This window comes from Ochotona princeps, chromosome 21 (genome assembly GCF_030435755.1).
Source record: "Ochotona princeps isolate mOchPri1 chromosome 21, mOchPri1.hap1, whole genome shotgun sequence".
NCBI classification, from domain to species: Eukaryota; Metazoa; Chordata; class Mammalia; order Lagomorpha; family Ochotonidae; genus Ochotona; species Ochotona princeps.
This window is the reverse complement of record NC_080852.1, coordinates 25,857,053-25,881,269: the sequence shown is the minus strand read 5'-3', so window position 1 is coordinate 25,881,269 and position 24,217 is coordinate 25,857,053. Positions and strand designations below refer to the sequence as shown.

At 53.5% G+C, this 24,217-nt stretch overlaps 1 protein-coding gene across 13 annotated transcripts in view; it reads right to left on the bottom strand.

The window, feature by feature from the left end:
* CACNA2D2 (calcium voltage-gated channel auxiliary subunit alpha2delta 2) overlaps positions 1–24,217 on the bottom strand; it is a 135,521-nt gene that overhangs the window by 65,291 nt on the left and 46,013 nt on the right. For all 13 annotated transcript variants that reach the window (XM_058678625.1, XM_058678635.1, XM_058678626.1 and 10 more), the window contains exon 3: positions 6,052–6,168. In XM_058678625.1, the coding sequence (XP_058534608.1) occupies positions 6,052–6,168 (117 nt within the window). The remainder of the gene's footprint in view (positions 1–6,051; positions 6,169–24,217) is intronic.

Here is a 24,217-nt window from a genome sequence, read left to right as displayed (position 1 = left end):
CTGGTCTCTAAACTTCTGAATCCTGTGGCCTGCAGCAAGCAGGTACCAGTCTTAGAGCTGGCCTCAGGCCAGGCTGGGGCAGTGACTCACTGAGCACATGTATGACATGGAGTATGCATGGTGTTCTGAAGGGATATGTGTGGTGGCACACAGGAGCAGGGCCATTGGCTGGAAGAGGTTTTTGGAAGTTAGTCTGGGGCCTGAGGGTCCTCACTGAAGCTGTCCCCAGTGGGGCAAACAGGCTGTTGAGGTTTCTGGTCCAACACATACCTGTACTTCAGCTCCAGGGAGAACTCAGTGGTGGTGGTAGGGGCTATTCTATGGTTTCAGGGAGGTCACAGCCTGCCCCCTCCCCCCAGACCTTTCTTGAGCTGGAATGCTGAGGAGTGGCCACAGCTCTTCAGACTTCTCCTGAGACCCTGCACCTTACAGGAGGTCATGAGAGAAGGACCAGAGAAGTCCAGCCCCAAATCCCTGACTCAGCCCTTCTCTGGTCACCACTAGCTGAGCCAGGGTGAAGATGAAGACTCCAGCCACACATACCTTCATGCTCTTGGGAAGGTAGCCCTGTCCACACACCTGGAGACCTTTGGGGGCCTTTGGCTTCTTTGATGCCTGGCACAACTTGCAGGAACCTCCAATGTCTGCCCAGGGATCACGCTGACCCCAAGAATCTCCGGGTATGGAGAGTCGACAGCAGATGACTGTCTTCTGCACACATCTGGGCCACCTTCTCTGAGGAGATCCCAATTTCTGAGACACTCTTCACACACAAAGTCCCCTTCCTTACTTCCTCACAGGTCAGCTCTCTCCCTTCAACGGAGCTCTGAGGCAGGAGGTTCTGACTGATGGCCAGGGTCTGATCGAGGCTTCCCCCATCCCTGGGGACCCCTGCTGGCTATTCTGGGCACTGCTGGCTGGGAAAGCAGCAGCACTATTTGGGAAAGGGGAGAACAATCACCAGGAAATGCTGTAATCAGGGAAAAAAGGCTGCTGGGGCCCTGGGCACCCACGCATAGGCCTAATTGGCTGCGCGTGTCTGCGGCTCCTCTTGAGAACCGGGAAAGTGGAAGGGTCAAGATCTCTTAATGTTGGTAATGGAAAGGAGGCAGAAGCCACTGCTGGCCCCACATAAGCACCTTTTAATTGCTCAGGGAGGGTGGGCGGAGGCAGCCTGTGTTGCATGCTCCCCTGTCTATCTGCTCCTTGCAGACCCCAGGAGCTGATCTCCCACTAGAACCCAAGGCTACAGCTCTGCTGTTACAAAATGTTTATGAGGCTTGGTCTCTAGGCCAGGCAATAGGAGACACTCATGGCCTCTCCCCACCCACAACCTCTTGGCCAACTGCTTATTGAGCTCCCATCAATGGGTGCATCAGTGGACCCAGCTAAACCGGCCTACAGATGCCTCAATGCCAAAGTTTTTCCTCTGAATTCTCTCTGTCTCTTCTAGGCAGCCTTCCCTGTTATTCCTCAGGACTCTTTCTCCTGCTGATATGCCCAGCGCTCTCCCCTTGTTGGCAGGCCTTCGGCTTGCTTGCCGGCTGTGGCTGTACCTGGCTGTATTATCAGGACAGTGGCTGTCAACCAGGCAGCCTTGCCCCAGGGAACACCGGGCAACACCTGGAGCTATTTTTGCCTGTCACAGCTGGAAGAAGCGTGGGGTGCTATTGACATCTGGTGGGCAGAGCCCAGGATGCTGCTCCACAGCCCACAGTGCACAGAACCAAGTGGCCTGGCCCTAAGGGCAAGGAAGGGATCCCAGCTTCGGGCGAAGACCTAGAAAGGCAGCTGTCAGAGGCACCTGGGTGTTACATTCTGCTGTCGGCCACCAGGCTTCCAGCTCCTGTTCCTCTGAACATCCCATGCTGGAGCCCAGTTCCTGAACAGAGCCGGCCACACTGCCAACAATGCGTCAGTTTAATTGGGTTAAGTGGCCATTAGCAGCAAAAGCAGGACGCTGCGAGCAGAAGGGTTTTTAATTTTGCTCTTTAAATGATGCTCATTCCCCAGAGAGGCCGCGGACAGTGGGAACGCTGCCCACTGGAGCCCCCAGCACTAAGGCCAGAGCGGCACATAATCCTATCCCCACATATGCGCACCTTGTCATGGTATAGGGGGAGTGCTAATGTCCTTTCTTCACCACCCAAGGAAGAATCGAAAGGGCCAGGATTTACCCAAGGTCACGGTGTCCCATCTCCTCTTCCTTCAGCCCCATATTCCTGTGGACAATGAATGACACGTGGCCACTTGTAGGAGAGCAGTCTGTAGGGTCTGTGCCCAGCTGCCTGGATCCAAAGCTTTGCCATGAGACCTGGAGGAAGGGCAGGGTCTCTACTGCTTCAAGCATGTCTAGAGTTGGAGGTGAAAAGGTCTCTCAGAGTGCAGGAGTGCTGCAGGCTCTGAGTCATGCTGATGTCCTTCAAGAACATGTCCTGGCCTGGATTTCCAATCATTCTTGGGGAACCAGGCCCACCAAGGCTTGAGGAGGGGCGATGTTGGCATTTCCTCCACTGGGCCACCCTTGCCTAATGTAAACAGGGTTTCTCCTCCAAGTCTTACCATAAAGGTAACAGAGATGCCTAAGCCTTACCATAAAGGTGCCAGGGATGGGACTCCAGGTGGCATAGCCTTTACGGACCCGTGCACAGAAGGAGCCTTTGAATGGCAGCCCCCAAAGCTGTGACACCTGGGGATCCTGGAAAGGAGAGAGTGCTCATGTCCCTGATTAACAAAGAGGGCAGACGCAGCCCTGGCATGGAACTGGTCTCAGAGCTCCAGGAGACCGGGAACAGGAGCTATCTGTCTCCACTGTGCCCCATCACTTATTGAGGGCCTGACACATGTGACATGTGTGTGCCTATTAGGGGCATGCAGGCAATAGTAAGGAAGAGATGATCTTTCTGAAACAGCAGTGACAGGGCAAGGCCCAGAGGAGTGGGAACAGAGAGTCCTGCTTTGGGTCTAACTCCGCTCCTCAGTTCTCCACATCACTCCCAGGGTCAAGACCCTAAGACAGCAGGCTCTGGCTCCAGCTCCCCAGGTGGCTAAAGTTCTCAGACTGGGCCCCTTCATGCCCCTGGAAGGTGAGGACCTGGCCTGTTTTCTGGACTTGTGGATGCTGCTTGCTTTTGTCTCAAGAGTCCCCCTCTGGCCTGCTTCCATTTGACTTTTGCCCCCGCCAAACCACGCCATACAGCTTGGAAAACAGCTGCTACAGACGTCTGACTGTAACTGACTAGATGAGACAATGAACTCCTGTCCTATGTAGCTCCCTTTTTGCAAGCTCCAAATTAAAATTCCATACCAGAATGAGGGATTTAAATTGGATTACTGGATGGGGTCCAGGGAGAGACAGACAATGGAGTGGCGGTGCGGGGGTCTAGGCCCCCAACACCTGTCTCTCCATATCAGGCTGCAAACAAATGTGGCAAAAGGGGAAGGGCCAGAACTCAATTTAAAACATAATTAACACCAACACGCCTCTTGAACAATTAAGACCAAAGAGGGGAAGGGGTGCTCCTACCCATCCCAGGGCTGGGAGAAGGAGCACCTCACAGGCTTGGAGCCAGGGGGTGCTGGTTGCATGCACAGGAGTTCACTGGTAGGCAGGGCCTGGGAGGACCAGGATTGTGGGTTCAGCAAGGGCTCTGGTCAGGGTCAGGGAGACCCAGGTTCAAGTCCTGGCTCTGCCAAACCCTAGTACCTGTGAGTCTCAGTGTTCTCCTCTGTGGAGTGGGGAGGCAGGGCCTCCTTCTGAGGCTGCTGGGACAATGATGTGAGACAGACTCAGCATGCAGAACATGCCCAGTGGGTGTGCAAAGTAGGTTAAGCTTCTGCTTGGGGTGCATGTGCTCCATACAGGAGCACTGGCTCGCATTCTGGCCACTCTGTGCTTCTGATCCAGCTTCTAGCTATTGCATCCAACTGGGAGGCAGTAGAGGACGGTTCAAGGACATAAATCCCTGCCACCCTTATGGGAGAATCGGATGCTGTTCCTGGTTTTTGGCTTTGACTTGGCTTACCCCTGGTTGTTATGGGCTTCTGGAAAGTGAACCAGTAGATAGAAGATCTCTCTCTCTTTCTGTCTTTGAAATAACTTTTCAAAACGAAAAGAAAAACAAATGCCCATTGGGTATGTACCTTTTGCTATCATTCTTCCATTGAAAATAATCTGTATTAACATTGCCTGTATATACTAAGCCTTGAGCTGGAAAGGAGACAGATAGATGGCTGTTCTGCCTCAAGTGTCAGGGTTCAGCAGGTAGGGTGCAGGGAGAGGGTTGGGGTTGGCATCCCAGGTCTTTGGCTGTCTTCCACCCTCAAGCTAAATGCACTAAAGTCTCATCAAGGGTTGGGAAAGGGGCTTATGGAGGCATCCATAAGCCCTTGAGGTCCCCACAGAGGATGGAAGGGGGTGGAGTCCTGGACACCTGTGTGGAGGGTTCATTGGGCATCTGTCACTGCTGCTACTGAGGTTACCAGTCCTGATCTCTGCAAATGGCAGACCTAAAGGGTTGACGGATACCTATTTCCCATTCAAGTTTGGGGTTGGGTAGGTGGAGCAAGAGGACAGCAAAGCTGGAATGAGGGAAGAGTGTCAGAGAGACAGGGAAGGAGAGAAGGGAGGTAATGGTGTCAGCTTGAGCCCAGGTCTTAGAAAGGTAAGAAGGCAGGCATGAGATGCTGGCTGGACGGAGTAAACTGACAGGGTCCCAAGATTTATCTGGGAGGGGCCAGGAGATCATGAAGGAAGGTAGGGATGAGCTGGGCCCAGTTCTGGCTCCTCTGGGTCCACACTAGGTGTGAGGTCCTTAGAGTCCACTTTCTCAAGGCCTCTGGGCCCAGGACTCAGCCTCTCCACATTTATAAGCACAGGTCACAGAGGGACAGGTGGGGGAACCATATGAGGGTCAGCAGAACCCAGTGCTTAGATGTGAGGGTGGGGATTCCTGATTCCTCTGGTGCCTGGAAATGGAAGGGTCTGATCTGGGTGGCCGGCCTGACCTGACCCTGCCAGTCTGGGCATGACTTGCATGGACTTGCATATGTTTTTAAAGGTTATTTTGTTGAGATATAGTTCATAGATAAGCAAATTCACTCATCTACAGCACACAATTGTGTGGCATTTAGCATATTCAGAGTTGTATAACCATGGCCACAATCTAATTTTAGAATATTTTTATCACCCCTAAAGAAAGCTTGTACCCATTAGCAGGCCCGCCCTACCCCTACCCTCCACAGCCCCAGGCAACTGCTAATCTACTTTCCATTTCTATGGCTTTGCCTGTTCTGGACATTTCACAGAAATGGGATCACACAACATGTGGTCTTTTGTCACCAGCTTCCTTCGCTTTGCATAATGTTTTTAAGTTCATCTGCGTCACTGCATGGAGCCAGACTTTGGGCTTGTTACGGGCCTTGCCTACCTTTAACAAAGACTGCACCAGCTGCAGGTGCCCCTGATCTGGGGTCAACCTGGATGCCTCTCACCTGTTCCCACGCCACCCATTCAGGGGTCAGCCTGCATCACCAGGATGGCCCAGCAGGTCTGGGTACCCCATGGAACCACATGTCTTGGAGCTTACAAACACATTTCTCTGGGTATAGAGGGAGTGACTGAGGCCGGGGGTGGTGGTGGTTGGCAGCTAGGGCAGGGGTTCAAGTCTCTAGTTTTACACACCACAGCCCTCCATCCACACCACAGGCTCCATCATCAACAGGCCTGCTTGCTGGCCAAGTCCTTACCCAGGATACTACCCAGAAACAAAGGCAGGGGACCCAGAGCAACAAGCGTCCCTCAGGCCAGGCAGGGTAGGGAGTAAATGGGGAAGGAGTTGTCTGAGTCCCACCTTATAGTCATACAGGGCCTCCGGCAAACCAGGCCATTCTTTGTGCACTTTGGATAAATGCTGGCACAGTTCTGCCCACCCAGTTTAGATCTAGAAGGCCAGGGTGCTGCATGATGACCAAGGGTCAGAATAAGTTATTAACAGAATGGGATCATTCCATCTGGTCCTTCCCCTGTACGCACCCAGCCCCCACACCTACCTTCAGGGCCTGCACCTTCCTGTCCAGCAGGTTCTCGATGTCCCCTGCCACCTTTTCCACCAGTTTCTGGGGCTCATTCTCCTGCACCTCAAACAAGTTCCTGTTGTCCTTGTAGATCTGGAAGGAAGCAGAGGCTGAAATGAGGCTGGGGTGATCCTATATGGCCCCTACACATGCTTCCTCTGCAGTCTTTACTCCCACTCCATCCTGACCTTGGTCCCTGAGAGTGGATGTGGAAGGTCACCCCACCCCCACCATCACTCGAGGAAGGACACCAGCAAACTGGCAGGGTCAGTCCTACAGCTTCTATCTGGAACTAGGCTAGTGTGTGCTTGGTGGCACAAGGTTGTCATTGAGGCCTCCTCTGGGCCTCAAGGTTCCCCCTGCAGGGACCAGCAGCCCCTGTTTGGCTCACAGTGGCTGTGAACAACAGAGGTGGGAGGGTGGACAGAGGCAAGAGGGAGGGTGGCAGGAGAGATGGTGCCAATAAGCACACCATCTACCCACATATCCACACAAAGGTGCTCTCATGCCCACACACGCACTTACATGTGCACACCCACACACATCACAGAGAGCAAGCCTCCATTCCCGCCTACGGACTCAAGTAGCCAGCACTCCTTGCTGCTGGTGCTACCTCCAGGGCATTTCTAGAAACTACAGCCCCTGAGGAGCTCCTCTGGAGGCATAAAATATTGGAGGCGGGGAGGTGCAGGAGTGATAGGGACTAGGGAGGAAGGAACAGGTCTGTAAAATGAATTGGCTCATCCCTCCTCCTGGGGTCCATGCACATGCGCATGTGATGGTATAAATCTGATGTAGTGTGTGTGTGTGTGTGTGTGTGTGTGTGGTGTGTGAGGGAGATAAATGGCTTTATACACTTGTTTGAGTGCAAGTGTAGCATTTGGGTGTGGGGTGGGGTGGGTGGGGTGGGGTTAGGGCTTCTGCATGAAGTCATAAAGCCTAGGGGCTTGCAGAAGTCTTAAAAGCACATTTCTGCCAGTCTTTGTTCGTGGCTGGGGTCTTGAGTGTGGGCGCTTGCGTGCATGCATGCAAATGTCTGTGTGTGACACACTCCTGTGTCTCTCTGAGCCTGACTGGGACTGTGTGTTCATTCAGGGGATCCTAGTAGGTTGGGCCCCATGTGCGGTCACAAGCCAGACTGCTGCAACTATGCTGAGCCACCAGGCTGTGCAGCAGAAAGCAGAGACAGAGAGGTGATGAGGGGAGATAAGGAGGGGGCAGAGGCAGCTGAGGCAAGACAGACAGGCAGGGAGAGATAAGGTCAGAGGAGTGACAGCTAGACAGTGGGGAGATAAGGCCTCTGCCATCTGACAGGGGGATGGGCCGAGTACTGCCACAGCTCCTGCCCTGCTGCTGCCCATCTAGTGTCTGGCAGTGCAAGGGTTAACATATGGCTCAAAGCTGGCTCAGGCAATCTTCTCCTCCTCCCCCCTGCCATCCCCCCACCCTCCTGGCTTCTCTTTTCTTTTTGTCCTTCTTTTAGAACAAAATAATTTGTGGTGAAGTCGCTCCTTCCTGCAGAGCAGTGGCAATTAGGGGGCGAGCTGCAAGGCCTGGCCACGTGGCCAGGGAGGATAGAGGCCCTAAGTGGGCACCAGACCAGGCTGCTCCCAAGACTCTGGGTGGCCTGGGCTCAGGCTGGAAGTCTTTGGAGAGAAGACCTTGAGAGCCACTGAGTACAAAGTGGGGGTGGAGCCTGGGAGTCCCAGGGAAACACAGGGAGCTTGCAGCCCAGTACCCTACAGCTGGAAAACCTGAGGCTCAGAAATGGAATGATGGAATGGCAAAACCAGGCCCCCTATCCACCCCATCCTAGCCTTCTCAGGGTTGGGGACATTAAAAACACACAGCCTTACCCCCAACCTTGGACCACAGGAGTGCTATGGCTGTAGTCTCAGCCACTAGGGCTGAAGGATCCACTGGGCAGTACCCAGCCCAGTGGTACCAGGAGGGGGCGCAGCTGCCTGGTTCCTCTGGTTGCCGGGTGGTGGAGCTGGTTTTGAAGCTCCCCTGTCAAGGTCATTCCCAGACGGCAGACCACAGTGGTTAGCAGCCCCAGAACCTGAGGCTAGAGCCCCCAGGCATCCTAACACCTCGCCTGGGAAAGCCTGGCAATTCCTGCTCCCAGCCCCAGGGTGGTCCTGATAGTGTGGTATGTAGTACCCCACGATGTCTAGACAGGGCTCAGGAGAGGGGGCCTCCAAGGGGGCTTATTCTCAGTGCCTGGCAGGTGACATCAGAGCTTGGCATCTGTGACCCTGCCTCCCAAGTCACCCATTTCTGCATCTCAGTGGCTGACACACCAAACAGAATGGCGGTCCCCACCTCGCAGGTGGACCCAGGACAGTGGCATCGTCCCTACTGCTACTGCACAGGAGTGCTTGAATTCTGCAGATGGAATCCCAGTCCCCTCCCTGCCCCCACTCTCTCTCCGCTATATCTGCACTCTACAGCTGTCCGAAGCCATCAGCTTCTGTGCCTCCAGATTCATTCCCTCCTGTCGAGTCCCTCCTCCAGTCACCCTGTCCTTGTTTCTGACACCCCAGCCTCAGCTGGATGTGACAGCAGGAATCCAGACACTGGGGCGCCACTGATGGGGCATGGTGGTGCCAGCTCCTGTCCATCTCCCCAGCCTTGTGTCTATGGGACGATGGATGCTCTGTAAACACAGATGTCCAATTTCATACCCAAGAGCAGTGCTCTGGGGACAGCTAGGTCTGGGCAGGATTCTTCCACTTCTGCCTGCAGCTAAGACAGACCTTGGAGTCCAGGGATGTACCTGTCTTGTTTTCTTCCTGTTTCACTTCTACCCAAAGACACCCTCCTGCTAGCCCTGATGCCTGTGTTCAGGCCTCTCTGGCCCTTCACCCTGTTGTGAGCCTGCAGGCCTGGGGGTTGCCAGTCCTGCCAATCCCTACCTGTTCCCCATCCCACATGAGGCACAGCAGTCCTAGAAGGTCATTTCCCTAAGGTTTTACTTCTCAATGTTCTCTTGGGTCCACTGTAGGCGGACTGAGTCCTAGTGAAGCCTGACTGACAACCCAGCAGATGGCCCCACCCTGGGAGATAGGCCATCCCCACAGGGATGTGGTCCAGGAAAGAGTTTTCCACCTGCAGGCCCAGCAGGGAGCCTGGGAGTGCTCTGGGTAACCTTGGAGCATGGACCCTGCCCAGCACTGAGGCTCCCCTTCAGCCCCAGCCTCCAGTCTTAGCCTCTGGGCTAGTGAGGAGGCAACAGGAAGCCCAGGGTGCACGGAAGTACTGGATCCCAATAACCATAGCAGGACTGTTTCTCTGTTGGTATCTGTTAGTAACCAGGCACTTGGCTCAGAGCTAACAGGAAGAGGGCAACAGCATGGTGTCACCTCTCCCTGGACAAGTGGATCTGGGATAGTAACAGGGGCCAGTGGGGCCAGCCACAGGTTATGGCAGTTTCAGGCCAATCATGATGAGAGGAAGGGGTTTAATCCTACATTGGACCGCAGATGGGGGGAGGCTTTGGGGGAGGGCAGGAGACAAAATGATGCTGCCTGGGATGGGAGCATGTCAGGGTACTTAATGCCATAAGGAACAATTCTGGAGTCTGGAATCCCTCATCTCCCCCCACCCCATGTACTATGTACCTATGATCACTGCTCATCTGGGTGGCCTCCTTGAAGACATGCCTGTGCCCATCCCTCAGATATGGAGACCTGTTTCTCTACCTCTCTCTTCCCCAGCTTCAACCTGATCATCAAGGCCCTGACATTCTTTGAGTAAGAGCCATGCCTGGGAGCCAGCATTGTAGCAAACAGGTAATGTCATTGCTTGTGATGCTGGCGTTGCCTATGAGTGTTGATTTGTATCCTGGCTGCTTTACTTCTCATCCAGCATCCTGATGATGGCCTGGAAAAGGCAGCAGAGGATGGCCCAAGTGTTTGGGCCCCTGACACCCATGTGGGAGACCTAGAAGAAGCTCCTGGTTCCTGCCTGGCCTAGCCCTGGCTTTTGTAGCCATCTGAGGAGTGAACCAGAGTATGGAAGATTTCTTTCTCTCTCTTTATAATTGTTTCAATCAATCAATCAATCAATCAATCAATCAATCAATAGTAGAGAGAGAGAGAGAAAAACATGTCTGAAGATCCTCAGGATTCCCCGGCCTCCTTAGAGGCCCTAAACTCAGGCCCAGCTTCCCACTCCCTCAGGTGGTCTCACATAAACAGGAGACTAGCAGGGGACATGTGCAGGGACAGGAAGCTTGATTGTCCCACAGGAACCAGCCTCCTCCCAACAACCCTAACATGTCTATGCCACAGCCTCCAGGGAAGACAAAGAGCCCCAGGACAAGGCATGCGGGCAGCTCCCCAGCAGGTACATTTTGGAAGGTTCCAGAGAGCCAACAGCAAAGGGGTCTAGAAATGAGCCAGCACCCAACCTGCCTAGGATGACAAGAGAGAGGGGAAGGGAGAGGAAATGCCAGAGAAGCAGGAGGAGATGAGATAGGGAAGGAAAAACTCCAGCTTGCTATAGGCCCTGGCTGTGGCCTCCCACACACCCGACTTGAGCAACAACTGCGAGCGGGGTCCATTCCCATGGACTCCAACTGGTGGATACCGAGTGCCTGAGGGGCAGAGTCACGTGGCACAGCTGGGGTTTAACTGGCTCTGATCCAGAACCCTTGCTTTGGGTTCCATTCTTGGTGCAGTTCTGTCCCCGTATCTCTCCTTAGACTTGAAAGTGGGGCCTGTGGGAAAATGGACATAAGAGATGAACAGGGTGTTCAGTGGGGTTGGGGCAGAAACAGGATGGATTAGGACGGAGGCCCGAGAGGCAGGGGACGCAAGAGGGCTGCCCTGGACTGAGGATGGAGCTCCCAGCCCAGGGAGTGCAAACAGGCACCCTCATTGGTCCTCTCTAGAGTGAAGGTGAACAAGCCCTCATTGCTGGAAAATTAAATTAGAAAGAAAATGGAACAGGAACAAGGTGAGGCAGGCTTGGCCTTGCTGCTGGCTGTCCTTCCAGGCCTGGGCTCAGCATGGGATCCACCAGGTTGTCCAGCATTCCAGACCCCCCACCCAGTTCCATCAGCCCAGAAATCTGGGTACAGTCAGGGCATACAGGACCTACACAGAAGGGGGCCCATCAGAGCCCACGCTGCTCAGGGGTATGCTTCCTCTATGGCTTCCATTTGCCAGGCTGGTGCTGCCCGGCTGCAGGTTGGTGTCACTGGGTCAGCTGTATTTCTGTGCACTGTGTGGCACTGTATACCACACTGCTGATCAGGTAAGGGGTTGCCTGGAAAGAACATTCTTTCTGAAAGGGATCACAGACGATAACCAAGCCGTGACATTCCGTTCTTGCATGGGCTTTGGTGGAGGACATGGGGCAGTGAGCGAGCAGGTAGCAATGCTCCTGGTCCAGCTGCCTGGGGCCCTCCTGGATTGGGGGCCCATTCATAGCACTACCCTCCCTGCACCCTCACCAGGCACTCCATGTCTTAAACTGCACATGTTCCTTGGAATCCTTACAAACTCAAACCTGGCTGGGGTGGGTGAGAAGGGCCCTGGCCCCCAGAGGAGGCTTCTAGAACATCTTGCCCATGGGTTTTCCCTTTAAAAAACTTGGAGGGGCACGAAGTCCCCGCCACCACCCCCAGCAACGCCTCCCTGTTTTTAAAGTTAAAGTTTAGTTGACTGTCATCCATTACCGCAATTAGTACATTATGTCTAATTATGCAATTAGTGTAAAAAGTGCACTTGCCGCTGAGAATGGGAAATTACGCCGCCTCGTCACGCTGTAAAATCCATGTCATAAAAAGGCTCAATCTCTTGTTTTTCAAAAGACACAAAAACCAACACAAAACAATAAACCAGATCTTCCCAGCCAGCTTCCCCATATTGCTCCCCCCCAGACCCCTCCTTACACAAGGCCCACCCCCACAAATCTTAGGAGCCCAGAGTACAAGGCCGATTCCTGGGTGTGGCCATGGCTCTGCTCCTCTGAAATTGTGATGATATCGAGTACCCAGCCACTACAGGTTGGGCTGGGACAAGGCCTGCAGTGTTAAGGCTTGGATATCAGAGGGGACTATCTGGAGGGGAATGGACTCCACCAACTCCGAGTACAGAGGTCTTCTCTCCTAGGTTCCCAATGATTGTTGAGAACAGAAGGATTTAACTCTCAGGGGAAATTGGAGGCACTTCCAAACACTCAGGGATCCCAAATCTGGGAAGCAGTGCCTGGATAAGTAGTGAGCTCCCTGTCACAGAGAGTGCGCAAGCCAAGTTGACAAAGACTCTGCACATATACCCACAGTCACAGCAGTTGGCTGCTAGACGGTCAGTCTCAGATGACTGTTTTCCCTGGCAATGTGTCTATATGAAACTGACACCAAGTTCTGCTCCCCTTGATGGTCAAGGGGATGCTCTGAACATGGGCAGAAAGTAAGAAAGAAATGTAATGGAGGATGTGTCCTTACTACGGAGGTAACAGTACCAAATAGCCCAGCTCATGGTGGGGCTGGGGAGGCAATTTGCCCCAGGGTCCTGACCTGCCCATGTCAACATAATACATACTCCTGTGTACCTCAAAAGCAGATGCTACAGCACCAAAACCATCCACATCCCGTTTCCAAGGTCACAAGGTAGAGGCCACTTAGCAGTGGCCCTGGGCCCTTATTTCCAAGCTTTTATCAGTCTTGGATCCAAAATGCTCAACTCAAGACCTGGGGTAAATGATGTTGTGCTATGGAGACACTGTCACAGCTAAGATTTGCCCTGATTTGCTGGACAATGTGTGACCTCGTGCAGTAACCAATAATTGCTAAACCCAGACAAGGTGTCCATGGAGCAGAGGACAGGAGCAATGGCTCCCCCAGCAGGCCAGGGCCTATTGGACTTCAGGATCTCACAGATGCAGCCACAAGCCATGGATACCCATTGGTTCTGGGGTATGCTGACTATGCCCTACAGGAAGCTCTTCCTAAGAAGGCAGCTGGATAGGAGGGCGGAGGTGGGAAGAGCATCCCATTAGAGACATCCGTTGCCCAACTCAAGACAAAGGTCTCTGGACAGTTGCAGCCTGGAGAGCAGGGAGAATGGTGGTACGACCCATCCATGGGGACACCAGCCTTGGGGATGTCTAGTGCTTCCTGCCCTCTCATTTGGCCTGGGAGAACAGCAGGGGTGGGTGATGGGAGCCCAAGGGAAACGGCATTACAGGAAAGATGCAGGGGCTCCCGCCTGCCCCCCTCCCTGGGCTGGGAGCCGCACCGGCTGTCGAGGCAGCTGGGAGGGAAGCTGTGCCCGGCACACCAGCTGGCAACGGGGGAGTGCGAGTAAACAGAGCTGTACTTTCCCGGGTGGCGGCCGGCTGGTGTGGGCGCTTGTGTTGATGGGAAACAGACTGTTTGTGTCAGTGTCTGGGCCCCCTTGCCACCCACTCCGGCTCCACGTTCTCTGTTGCTTCCACCTCCAGTTGGCCCTCACTGGGGATTCCGCTGAATCCTGGCAGGGCCCTGTGTGAGACCAGATAGGACTCAAATCATTGAGCTAGTATCCTCTGAGGAAAGAATGGTTGGTGTGCCCATTTTATAGCTGGACAAACTGAGGCTCCAGAAGACAGGCACTCCAGGGGGAGACTGTAGAGGCAACAAGCAGAGGAGGCTGCAACCCAGGACTTCTCAGACCTGGGTCATCAGTGCCAGGCCCTGGATGCTCCCCAGCTTCTCCTGCCTACCCTCCTGCCTCCCAGATAAACCTGATCTGCTCTCTGCCCTGGTTCATTGGCATAAGCAGCCCTGGCATGGTTTGACCTTGGAGGACCACTCTGCACTTGGACCATAGCCACTGGCCCTGCTCTTGTACCTGACAGCTCAAGGAAAGTCAACATCCAGGGCTGGCCACTGCACGCCTTACTGCCCCTTTGATCCTGTCACATTCTGAGCCTCTGTCTTCAGGCCTGTAAGATGGGGCTCAGAACAAGGTCCTGTCTGCCTGTGCCTTGCTACAGCACACTGGGATGGTAAGATGAGGGCTCAGGGAGGACCCTAGTCATCTCAGAGCCCCACTGAAGGTGGTAGACCCAGATGGTTTGATGCTTAGCTTGAGGCAAGGTTCCAGGAGGTCAGGGGGAGCCAATGACAAACTGTTTCCCTTCTGAGTGGCCTTCGCTCTGTTCTGGCAGCACCATGGACAACTCAGGGTGGGCAACTCTCTGCAGCACTGGGGCAGTCCCCCAGGGACTCCCCAGTAGCTAGAAACTGACCATGTACCAGGCCCCCGTGAGGTTTCGGGAATGGGTGCACCTGATGTTTGTTTTATTCACTTTTTTTTTTAAGATTTATTTATTTTATTACAAAGTCAGATATACAGAGAGGAGGAGAGACAGAGAGGAAGATCTTCCATCCGATGTTTCACTCCGCAAGTGAGCCGCAACGGCCGGTGCGCACCGATCCGAAGCCGGGAACCTGGAACTTCTTCCGGGTCTCCCACGCGGGTGCAGGGTCCCAAAGCATTGGGCCGTCCTCAACTGCTTTCCCAGGCCACAAGCAGGGAGCTGGATGGGAAGTGGAGCTGCCGGGATTAGAACCGGCACCCATATGGGATCCTGGAGCTTTCAAGGCGAGGACTTTAGCCGCTAGGCCACCCCGCCGGGCCCCTGTTTTATTCACTTTTCCATCATGATCTGTGACAGCCAGCAGGTGCTCAGCAGGTGGGGGCTCCTCTCACAGGTGAGAACATTGAGGGGTCAGAGGGCTACAATTTGTCCAAAGGGGTGAGCACTGTGCTGCTTGGAGTTCCGCCTCCACTGCCAATCCAGGTCCCTGCTACTACATCATGGGAAATAGCAGGTGATGGCTCAAGTGATTGGGTCTGTGCCAACCATATGGGAGATGTGGATGGAGTTCCTTGCTCTTGGCTTCATCTTAGCCTAGCTTTAACTATTGTAGCCCTCTGGGGAGTCAAACCAATGGATGAAAGTTCTCTATTACTTGTTTGCTCGCGCTTTACAATCTGTCCAAAGTGGAGGCGCCCCAGTCTCTGGTACCCATAGGAAGAATGATCGAAAGCCTGGGGTCTGAATCCCAGCCCTGCTCTTTATCAGTCATACGGACTGGCACAGACCTTCACTCCCAAAGCTCACACAGACCTGAGGTACTCAGCCAGGCTATTCTTGGCCTGCCTCCAAGGTAGACTGGTGCATGTGCAGTGCTGCTGGCTTCCAGTGGTGTCTTCTAGGGTTGTCCCCAATACCCAGATCATCTTTCCTGCCCCTCCCTGTCCCACAGGGACCAACTCTTTGGCCTCACAAGCTTACAGTCTGCCCTTGGCTGCTGAAGATGTCACAAATAATGACAGCACCAATGACAGCCGTGATCACAATGAGAGGCTCTGCTGAGGCCCTCAGGCTGGCTGCTCTTGTGAAACCATGAGATCTTAGTGTGGGCAGTAAGCAGCAGGAGATGCTGCCTGGCATCACAACCAGGACAAGGCTATCCTAGTCCTGCCCTATACCAATGAACACACACAGTTCCAGGCATGTACAAGTAATCTTCCTGGTATAATCAGGTTCTGCCTCCAACCTCCTGCAATTTTCGTCCAGGACCCCGCTGGCCACCTGCACATGTCTTGCTCACACCATGCCCTTGGGCTCACAGAGAGAGCACCCCAGTTTGAATGCATCTGGCCAACACCACCAGATACCTGACAGTCCCAGGCCTGGGTCAGGCTCTCTGGGCTCTTGCCCATATCTAAAAGGTGATATGCTAGCCATCTGAAATGTTTTAATCATAGAATTTTTCTAGCGCTACTGTTGAAGGTCATGGCCCTATAGTCCCCTGCTGGACATGTCCTGGAGAGGCTGTGAGGGCAGGGCCTGGTGAGGGCAGGACAAAGACTGACTAACAGTGGTCTCTGAACCACGGTGCCAGGAGAACCCAGCAGGGCTCCCCACCCCGAGTCCTTGCTATACACTGATTACAAGGTCTGAGTGTTGGGCATGATGTGGCCAGGGCCACTAGCACCAGGCTGGAGCTGCCCATGGTATGTGTGTGTGTGTGTGTGCAAGCATAGGTAGGAGGCATACCCAAGCCCCGGCCTCATTCAGTTCCTGTGTCAGCATCTCTTGGCTCCATCTTTCTCCCCCTCTTGGTTTTCTCTTTCTCTCCTGCTTCCAGTTTATAGGCACTTCTTGAATTTTATGTATCCTTGTAAGTGCCTTTAAATCTCCCAGAGAATGGGAGAATAAATAAATAAACAGGACCAAGAAACCATGGCGCTGCACGTGCCAAAGATATGCTTAGGATAGGGACAGCGACATAAATTGACTGAGGACAAACACATCACTGGGACACACACTAGAGGGGACCTGCTCTTCCCCGTCACTCAAGGCTTCTCCCCAGCCCTCATTGGAGGGTCCCCTCTGGGGAGTAAGCACCAAGCAAAGGCTTCCCAGAGCCAGGAATGGGTAATCTCTGGACCCAGTCCTCCATGGGTGCTCCTAGGCAGGGCCTCCCCCATACTTCATTTTGCCCTTACTTCACTATGAGGATGGAAGGCAGGCTCTGGGCCCCCTCTAGTTTCCTTCTCTGTGAGTGCATGAACCTCAGCAGCCACAAGGGCCAGCATTTACCTTCCCTGCATCCCCATGCTGTGTTTGCCATGCAAACATGACTGGCCAATGGCATAACGGCAAACACCAGGAGGGCCCTTCGCCTGAGCAGCTATGAACTTCTGAGTAAGTGTGCTGTACTCAGAAGAGGTCGGCGCAGCACCTGGGCCACACTCCAGGAGGACTTTTTTCCCTGTAGGGGGTGATGTTGTCTTGGGATTGGCTGTTCACGCTGGGTGAAGGGAGCATGGAATCCTCATTGGCCCCATTTGTTGTCTCCCTTACACAGGCAAAGCGACACAGAATGATTGGCAGGAATGACTGGCAGAGCTTGGCTTCAATGGCCCTATGGTCTACCCACACCATGAATACAGGGCCTATACCACATCCTGCCCCCAACTCCCCAGAAACTGATTGGCCTGTGAGACCTATGACCGTCCTCTGGCCCAACCCTGTCCCACAGCCCTCCTGTGGCAAGCCACTCTAACTGCTGCTCACTCACTGGGCCAATTAAGGAATCGTGAAAGTCAGCAGGGCACAACTGAGTTCCCAACTGGCAAACCCCATCCTGGCTTTAGGTTTTGTTTTCAATGAGAGGCAGAAAGACAGAGAAAAAAATAAGCAGACAGATTCATAATTCTCATTGACTGGCTCACACCCCTATACCTACTGGCTGGGGCTGGATCAGGATGAAGCCAGCAACTCCATCTGGGTCTACCACATGGCAGTAAGGACCCAAGCATTTGGGATATCACCTGCTCCCTCCCAAGATGCATATTAGCAGGAAGCTAGGGTCAGAAGCAGATCTGGGACTTGAAGCTAAGAACTTCAATGTAGGGTGCAGATGTCCCAACCGGTGTCTTAACCACTGTACCAAATGCTTATCTTCCCTCCCTTCCTACCATCCATCCTATTTTGAATGTCCAATGGAAAGCCTGTTCTTCTTCTTTTTAAAATACATTTTAAAAATAGTTTTGTTATTGTTTATTTTGAATTTTATAGTACACTTTTATTTATTTTAAAGGCAAAAGAGCAAAAGAGAGAGGGGCTGGCACCGTTACGTAGTAAGCGGTTCAAGTTTTGGCTCCTCCACTTCTGATCCAAATCTCTGCTTATGACCTGGGAAAGCAGCAGAGTATGGTTGGAGAGCCTGGGCCCTTGCATCCACATAGGAGACTCAGAAGAAGCTCCTGGATCTGAATCAGCCCAGCTCCAGCTGGAGTAGGCCATTTGGGGAGTGAACCAGAAGATGGAAGTGCACTTTCTCTGTCTTTCCTTCTTCTGTAACTTTGCCTTTTAGATTAAAAAGTTAAATATATATATATATATATAAAAAAACAGAGGGACACACACACATACACATATGGAGAGACACACACAGAAAGAAAGAGACAGAGAAAGACTTTAATCCATTCAGCCACTCCCCAAATGGCTGCAATGGCAGGGGCTGGGCCAGGCCAAAACCAGGAGCCAAGAGCTTCTTCCCAGTCTCTCACATTGGCACAGAGGCCCAAAGCACTTGGACTGTCCTCCACTGCTTTTCCAGGCACATTAGCAAGGAGCTGGATCTGAAGTGGAGAAGCCAGGACTTGAACTGGTGCCCAAATGGGAACCAGTAGGCATTGGAGGTAGCAGCTTAACCTGCTACTCCATAATGCCAGCTTCAAGAGCTCACTCTTAACAAAAGCTGGGTGACCCCTCACAGGACTCCAGCCTCTTCAGGATAACAAGCCCCAATACTTAACCTGTTCACTAAGATCTCTTGAATCCTCATTCTGCTCAGGGTCCCATCCCTAGGGCTCAACAGACCCTGAGGGCTGAGAGGAAGGGAGTGAGAGACAGAGAGAGAGAGAGAGAGAGAGAAAGAGAGAGAGAGAGAGAGAGAGAGAGAGAGAGAGAGAGTGTGTGTTGTGGAGAAAAATCTATGACTGGGCCCAGAAAGGTAGATTCCACTTGTAGGAAGTCATCCTAGTCACGAGACTAGAAATCCAGAGCCTTGGACTGTATATGGATAAACTGCAGCCTGAGTGGGACAGGTGAGTAGCAAGTAATGGCACGCCATGCAGGGGAGCGGCAAGCAGAGGTGGAGGTGGTAAGGGTCTACTGAGGACAAAGGACCACAAGGGGCTATCTACCAGAGAACCTGGGGTCACCTGGCAGGCTGGACTCTGCAGGCCTGGGTGCCCATCCACTGTATGGCCTTGTCTCTTCCAATCCCACTTTCCTGTACCCTGGGTGTCCATCAGGTTCCCAGAGGTGATGGTCCCCTGGGCTCCCACGTGTCTTGCTCTGCAATCTCCAGCAAACAGGAAGTGACTTGAGCAAGGAGGCAGTAAGGGCAATGACGTCAGGATAAGAGCAGAACAAACTGCCCCAATTACATAAGGTGACCCTGCATCCATCCTCTGGGCACAGAGCAGAGAGCTGGGAAGCTGTGCTCCTCCATGTCCCGTCCACCATGCCAGATGGGCAGTCCCTCAAAATGACCACTCAGAGATTCTCCCTAGGTCACCCAGGGCACTGGGGAAGGCTCAGTTATGACTCCTCTGAGTATACTCCAGCCCTGCTGGTTTTCCTGCTGGTACCCTAGGCTAGGTAATTTCTCTGCTTCCCTTGAACTCCGTAGAGCCCTGGAGAACCCTGGTTTCCCCCAGAAACCAGCTGTGGACCCTGCTGACCATGTATCTACTAGATCATGGCTCAGGCTTGCCCTGCTCAGTGCCCCATAGGCAGCCAAGCAGGAAGCCCCAGGATAAGACGCAGAGTAGCATGGCCTCCATGCTGTTGTGCTCTTATGTGTACACAACCTGGTCTCCTTCATCCCCTAGGACCTGGACTCTTAAAACTCTCGTGAGCTGCCCTCATTCTAGGGTCAGCCCTTGGGAAGCCCTGGAGATGGCCCAAGCTGAAGCCATGAAATAATACCCACCACCCTACTTCCTGCCTCTCCCAGCCCCTGCAGGAGCACCTCTGCCAGTTAGGTCTGGGCGTATGCTGCCTTGGAAGGCTGGGAAATGCCATCCCACCCAGGAATACACTTTGTGGAACCTCCAGTACTCTATGCAACTCTAGCTATCAGACTCTTGGAGTTTACATTGCTGGCAGGTTTAGGGCAGCTAAACTGCAAATGTATTTCCTCTCATAAATTGGAATGATACAGGAGCCAGCATGTGCCTGAGTGTGCCTGTGCATGTGCATAGGGACCACACATGCATGGAACCAAATGTTCAGAGGCATGCCCACTGGGTTGCCAATGGTGTCTCCATGCCCAGGGCGGGTACATGTGTCCTGGAATATGTATGTCCAGTGTATGCATGTGGGAGGGGCTTGCAATGAACTAAGTTGGCTGCATCCTTCCATGAGTACAACCTCTAGGCCCCTGTGTCCCTTGGCTCAAGTCCAGACAACAGGAGGTCACAGGGAATATCTATATGCACGCACAAATGTGCACAGGCCTGCGTGTCCTGAAGCAGACCCTGGCCCTGGCCACTAACCCCACTCTTTCTGAGGGCCCAGAGCTCAGCACCAGTTATACTTCAGATCCTGCAGCCACTGGGCCCATGGACTCTGAGACCCTCCCCCTGTCTCCTGCTATGTCCTAGCACCTGGATTTCCTCCCAAGTGTGGGAGGAGACACAACCCCACCCACAGGCAAGAAGATCTGGAAATACCCCAAGCACTGTTGACAGCAGATTGAAAACAACCATTAAACCCAGTTTCTTAAGCAGGGCCCTCCTCCATCACCTAACTTCACACAAGGATTTACTGAAGCTGAAAGTGCTAAACCCTCAACTGCTCATCAGGGCCAGCAGGTGCTGCCGCCCAAGATCCAAGCTCAGACCTGGGACCACGCCGTGAGCACAGATGATGCTGTCCGAGGCGTGCAGGAAGAGGGCGGCGGGAATCGGGTCCATATGCTGTTCACGCCTGGCTAATGGGCTGACAAATTAGCACGTCTTCCCTCCAAGAGGTGATGGATGAACAGTGGCTCAGGAGAGCAGGGATTAGGCCACCTCCCCACAGCACACTGTAGGCTCAGCCCTGGCTCTGCTACAGGGAGTCTGGCAGGTGTAGTGGTGGGGGTTGGGATGGTGGGAAGCAAAGGGAGGACAAAGTGGGCATAAAAGAGCAGGTCCACCACCAAATACGCCCAACTAGGAAGGCTAAACCCTTAGGGAGGTGGCTGATACCCGCCTGCCCCGGTCTTCTTATAGATCACCTCTGACAGGTGCAGAATGGCCAGCACCCCACTTGGAAGAGAGGGGTGGCCTACCTGGGAGTCCGTCTTGGAGGACTGATGACCACAGCCCCCAAGGAATGGATCCCAAGGACTGATTAGGATGGAGACCAGGGCCACCATGCAGTGGTGCTATTCCTCCCACAAGCTTTGTCCAGGAGCCAGCGAGACCCCATCAGGCAAAGTAGGGTATCAGACAAAGCCAGCGCTCTTGGTGTATGTGTGTATGTGTGTGTGGAATGGGGACACACAGTCATTTTCTGATGGGGCACCTGGTATCTTCTTTTTGCTTCCCCATTGTGACACAGGCACCTCCCCTCAGGCAGACAGGACCACCTGTAGTGGGAGCAGATTCCCACTTTGTTGTGGCAGGGCCCCCTCCTCACCCCACTCCCTCTGACCTGTTTCCTCTTTGGGCTCCCTGTACAAACAGCCCCCAGCCCCATCTGCTACTGCCGCCTCCGCCAGTGTACACAGAACCCGCCCGCTCTCTCCCAGGGGCTGCTAATTCCTCGCCAGAACTGCTCGGACGTGAAATTGGAGTGAGACAATGTGTGTTTAAGGAAATGAATCTCGAATCTTGAGAGGCTCAGGGAGCCCGCCCTGCACCCCCGGCGCCCTGCCCGCCCACCCAGAGCCGCGAAAGGAGCTCTCGGTATCATGGAAGAGAAAGGCGGAGGTGACGCTCAGTGCCAAATTAACAGCCGCCACAGCCAAATATTGTACTTGCCTCCAATCTTCCTTTATTTTTCGAAAGAAAAGGCTTTTACAACGTGAAAGAGGCTGTTGGCACACCAAGGCTGATGAGTGTTGCTAACAGGCGTGCTGGGCGCGCATGCCCAGATGATCCTCGCCCTCACCTCCTGGTGCTGTCTCCTCCCCACCCACAGCCACACCCACTGGCCACATGGACCAAGTCATGGGTGTTGCTGACCAGTGTGGCCCAGAGTCTCTGACACTGTACCTGTTCTGAATGTGCCACCTGCCTCTGACCTGGTTCCCCACCTGCGTGGGGCCTAGTAAACCAGAGCTGGAACCATCATGCCTACAGAAGCTCCAACAAGAGTGACCTCTGTGAGGGCTCCTGTCCACTCCCGATGGCTATCACAGACACTACCCTGTCTGGACTCACCACATCATCACTTTCATCCCTGCCCACTCCCCTACCCCAAAACTGTTTCTAAGGCCTATCCCCCAGCTGGCTGATGCTCTACGCCTTGTTCACTTTCTGGAACCAAAAGTACCAGCAGTTCTAGAGTCCACTTGCTACAGTCCAGCTCCTTGGACCAGCCTGCCTCCCTCTGCCACTAGTTAGTGAAGCTTCAGCATGGGCTGAACCCTGCATAGGAAACACTACTTTCTTGCTGGCCCCTTGGATGACTTTGGTGTTTTGTTCGCAGTGCAGATGTAGACACATCTCCTGTTTCCACAAGTCCTCTATCGGTCGAGTGAGAGCAGGGACAGCCTGCTTGGGGTTCTCTGGGCACTTGCTCACCTAGACAGTGGCTGAAATCTGCCCTTGCCCACCCATGCCCCCAGAGGAGCTGTAAGTTCTTCCAACCTCAGAGTTCACACCTAACCTCATGGGAAAGTGGGGACCTGGCAGAACCCCAAGTGCAGATAGGATATGAAGCTAAGAGAGTTCTTAGGTCTTGCCCAAGTTCCAAGAGCTGGCAATACCTGGACTGGAACTATGGAGATAGCATCCACCATGTTGCCTCGGACTGTGTCTACCTGAGTTTTACCCAGGCTATGCTCAGAGCAGAAGGGAGTAGCCCCTCTGTGCTCCAGCTTCTTGGCAACACTCCGGCTTCTGATGTGACTATACCCCAGTCAAACATTTGTGGCTGCCCTCTTCTGCCTCCTTCACTCCTCACAGCTGCAGTCCCCAAGAGGTTTCCTCAATAAGTACCTGCACACAACCTCCATCTTAGAGCCTAATTCCAGGAGCCTAATCCTGACACAACTGGGGTGAAGTGGTCTGGGAAAGTTGACCCTAATGTAGGTGCTGTCCTTACCACGACAGCATTACCATGGAGTGACAAGTGCAACTCATCAAACGTTCACCCATCATGAGGGAGATGGGAAACCTGTGAACGGGCACTATATTTCAGGTATTTGATAGTTGCAGGACAGTGTAATTATAAGGACTGTGGAATGGGATGGCTGTTGCTGGGGGCTATGACTGCTTTGGAGAGAGACAATGAAAGACTTGAGTGTGATTAATCACGAATTTAAGGTGAAATGTGAGAGAAGCCCCCTTGGCAGCATATAAAAAGACTCATTTCCACGCTGAGTCAGGAAAGCTGAGGGTCAGCCACAGGACTCAATCTCAAAGGACCTGCAGGGGTAATGGTCTCGGTCTCAGGATTCTGATGGGGAGAGTGAGGCCCCAAGCAGTGAAAAGGGAGCATCTGAGTCATTGTGCTCAAGAACCTCGAACCTGGGCTCCCCACAGCTGCACAAGTAGCCCCCTGATCCAGGTGAAAACCACTACTTCCCCCTTGCTGGCTGAGCTTGCAGGTGCCCCTTCTGCAGACCTCACAAGTGTGACTTGGTTTCCAGGAATGTGACTTCACACAGTCTCAGTCCTCTGCTGAGTTCCAGAAAGCGTGTCTGCGGACAGGCCTGTCCCAGACGGCCCAGGACCACTGTACCCCTCACTATCACCCCTCCTGCCAATGCATGCCAGAATCCTGCTTGCTGCCCTTCTCCCTGCTTCACCAGAAACACCCCCACTCCACCTTTGGCTTCCTCCACAGACTTTCTTAACCCTCTTGACATGCCTCCACCATCCCTCTCCATCTACATGGCACACAAATTGCATGGGTGACAGCATGTCACCTGACTTGCTCCTGTGCATCCAGATATCCCCAGTAACAGGGTCAAACCATGTCCGATACCAAGCCCATCTCTGCCTCTGCCAGGTCCAGCCCAGGCCAGGTTACCCATGTCTGACCTTTGTGACACCCCCCAGCCCCTGGATTTAAGCATCACCCCCTTCAAAGAAGTCTATTAGGCCCTTTCCACAGGTGAAGAAATGAAAACTCTCATGGGGGAACCAGCCTCCAAGACTCCAGAGGTGGGCATGGGCTCATCTGGTCTTGCACTGGTTCATCTGAGTCTTCCTGTCCACCTTGCCCATGAATTCTACTGGAAGAACATGGGAGGGGGCAGACTGCAGGCAGACTCTGGGAGCTTGGAGACAAGGGTTGTCCTTGGGCTGGAAAGATGCAGCTGGACCCCATGGAAGATGCTTTGAGGAGCTCAGATGCGACTGCAAGAAGTGCTAGAAAAGGGTGCGGTGAGAGCAAG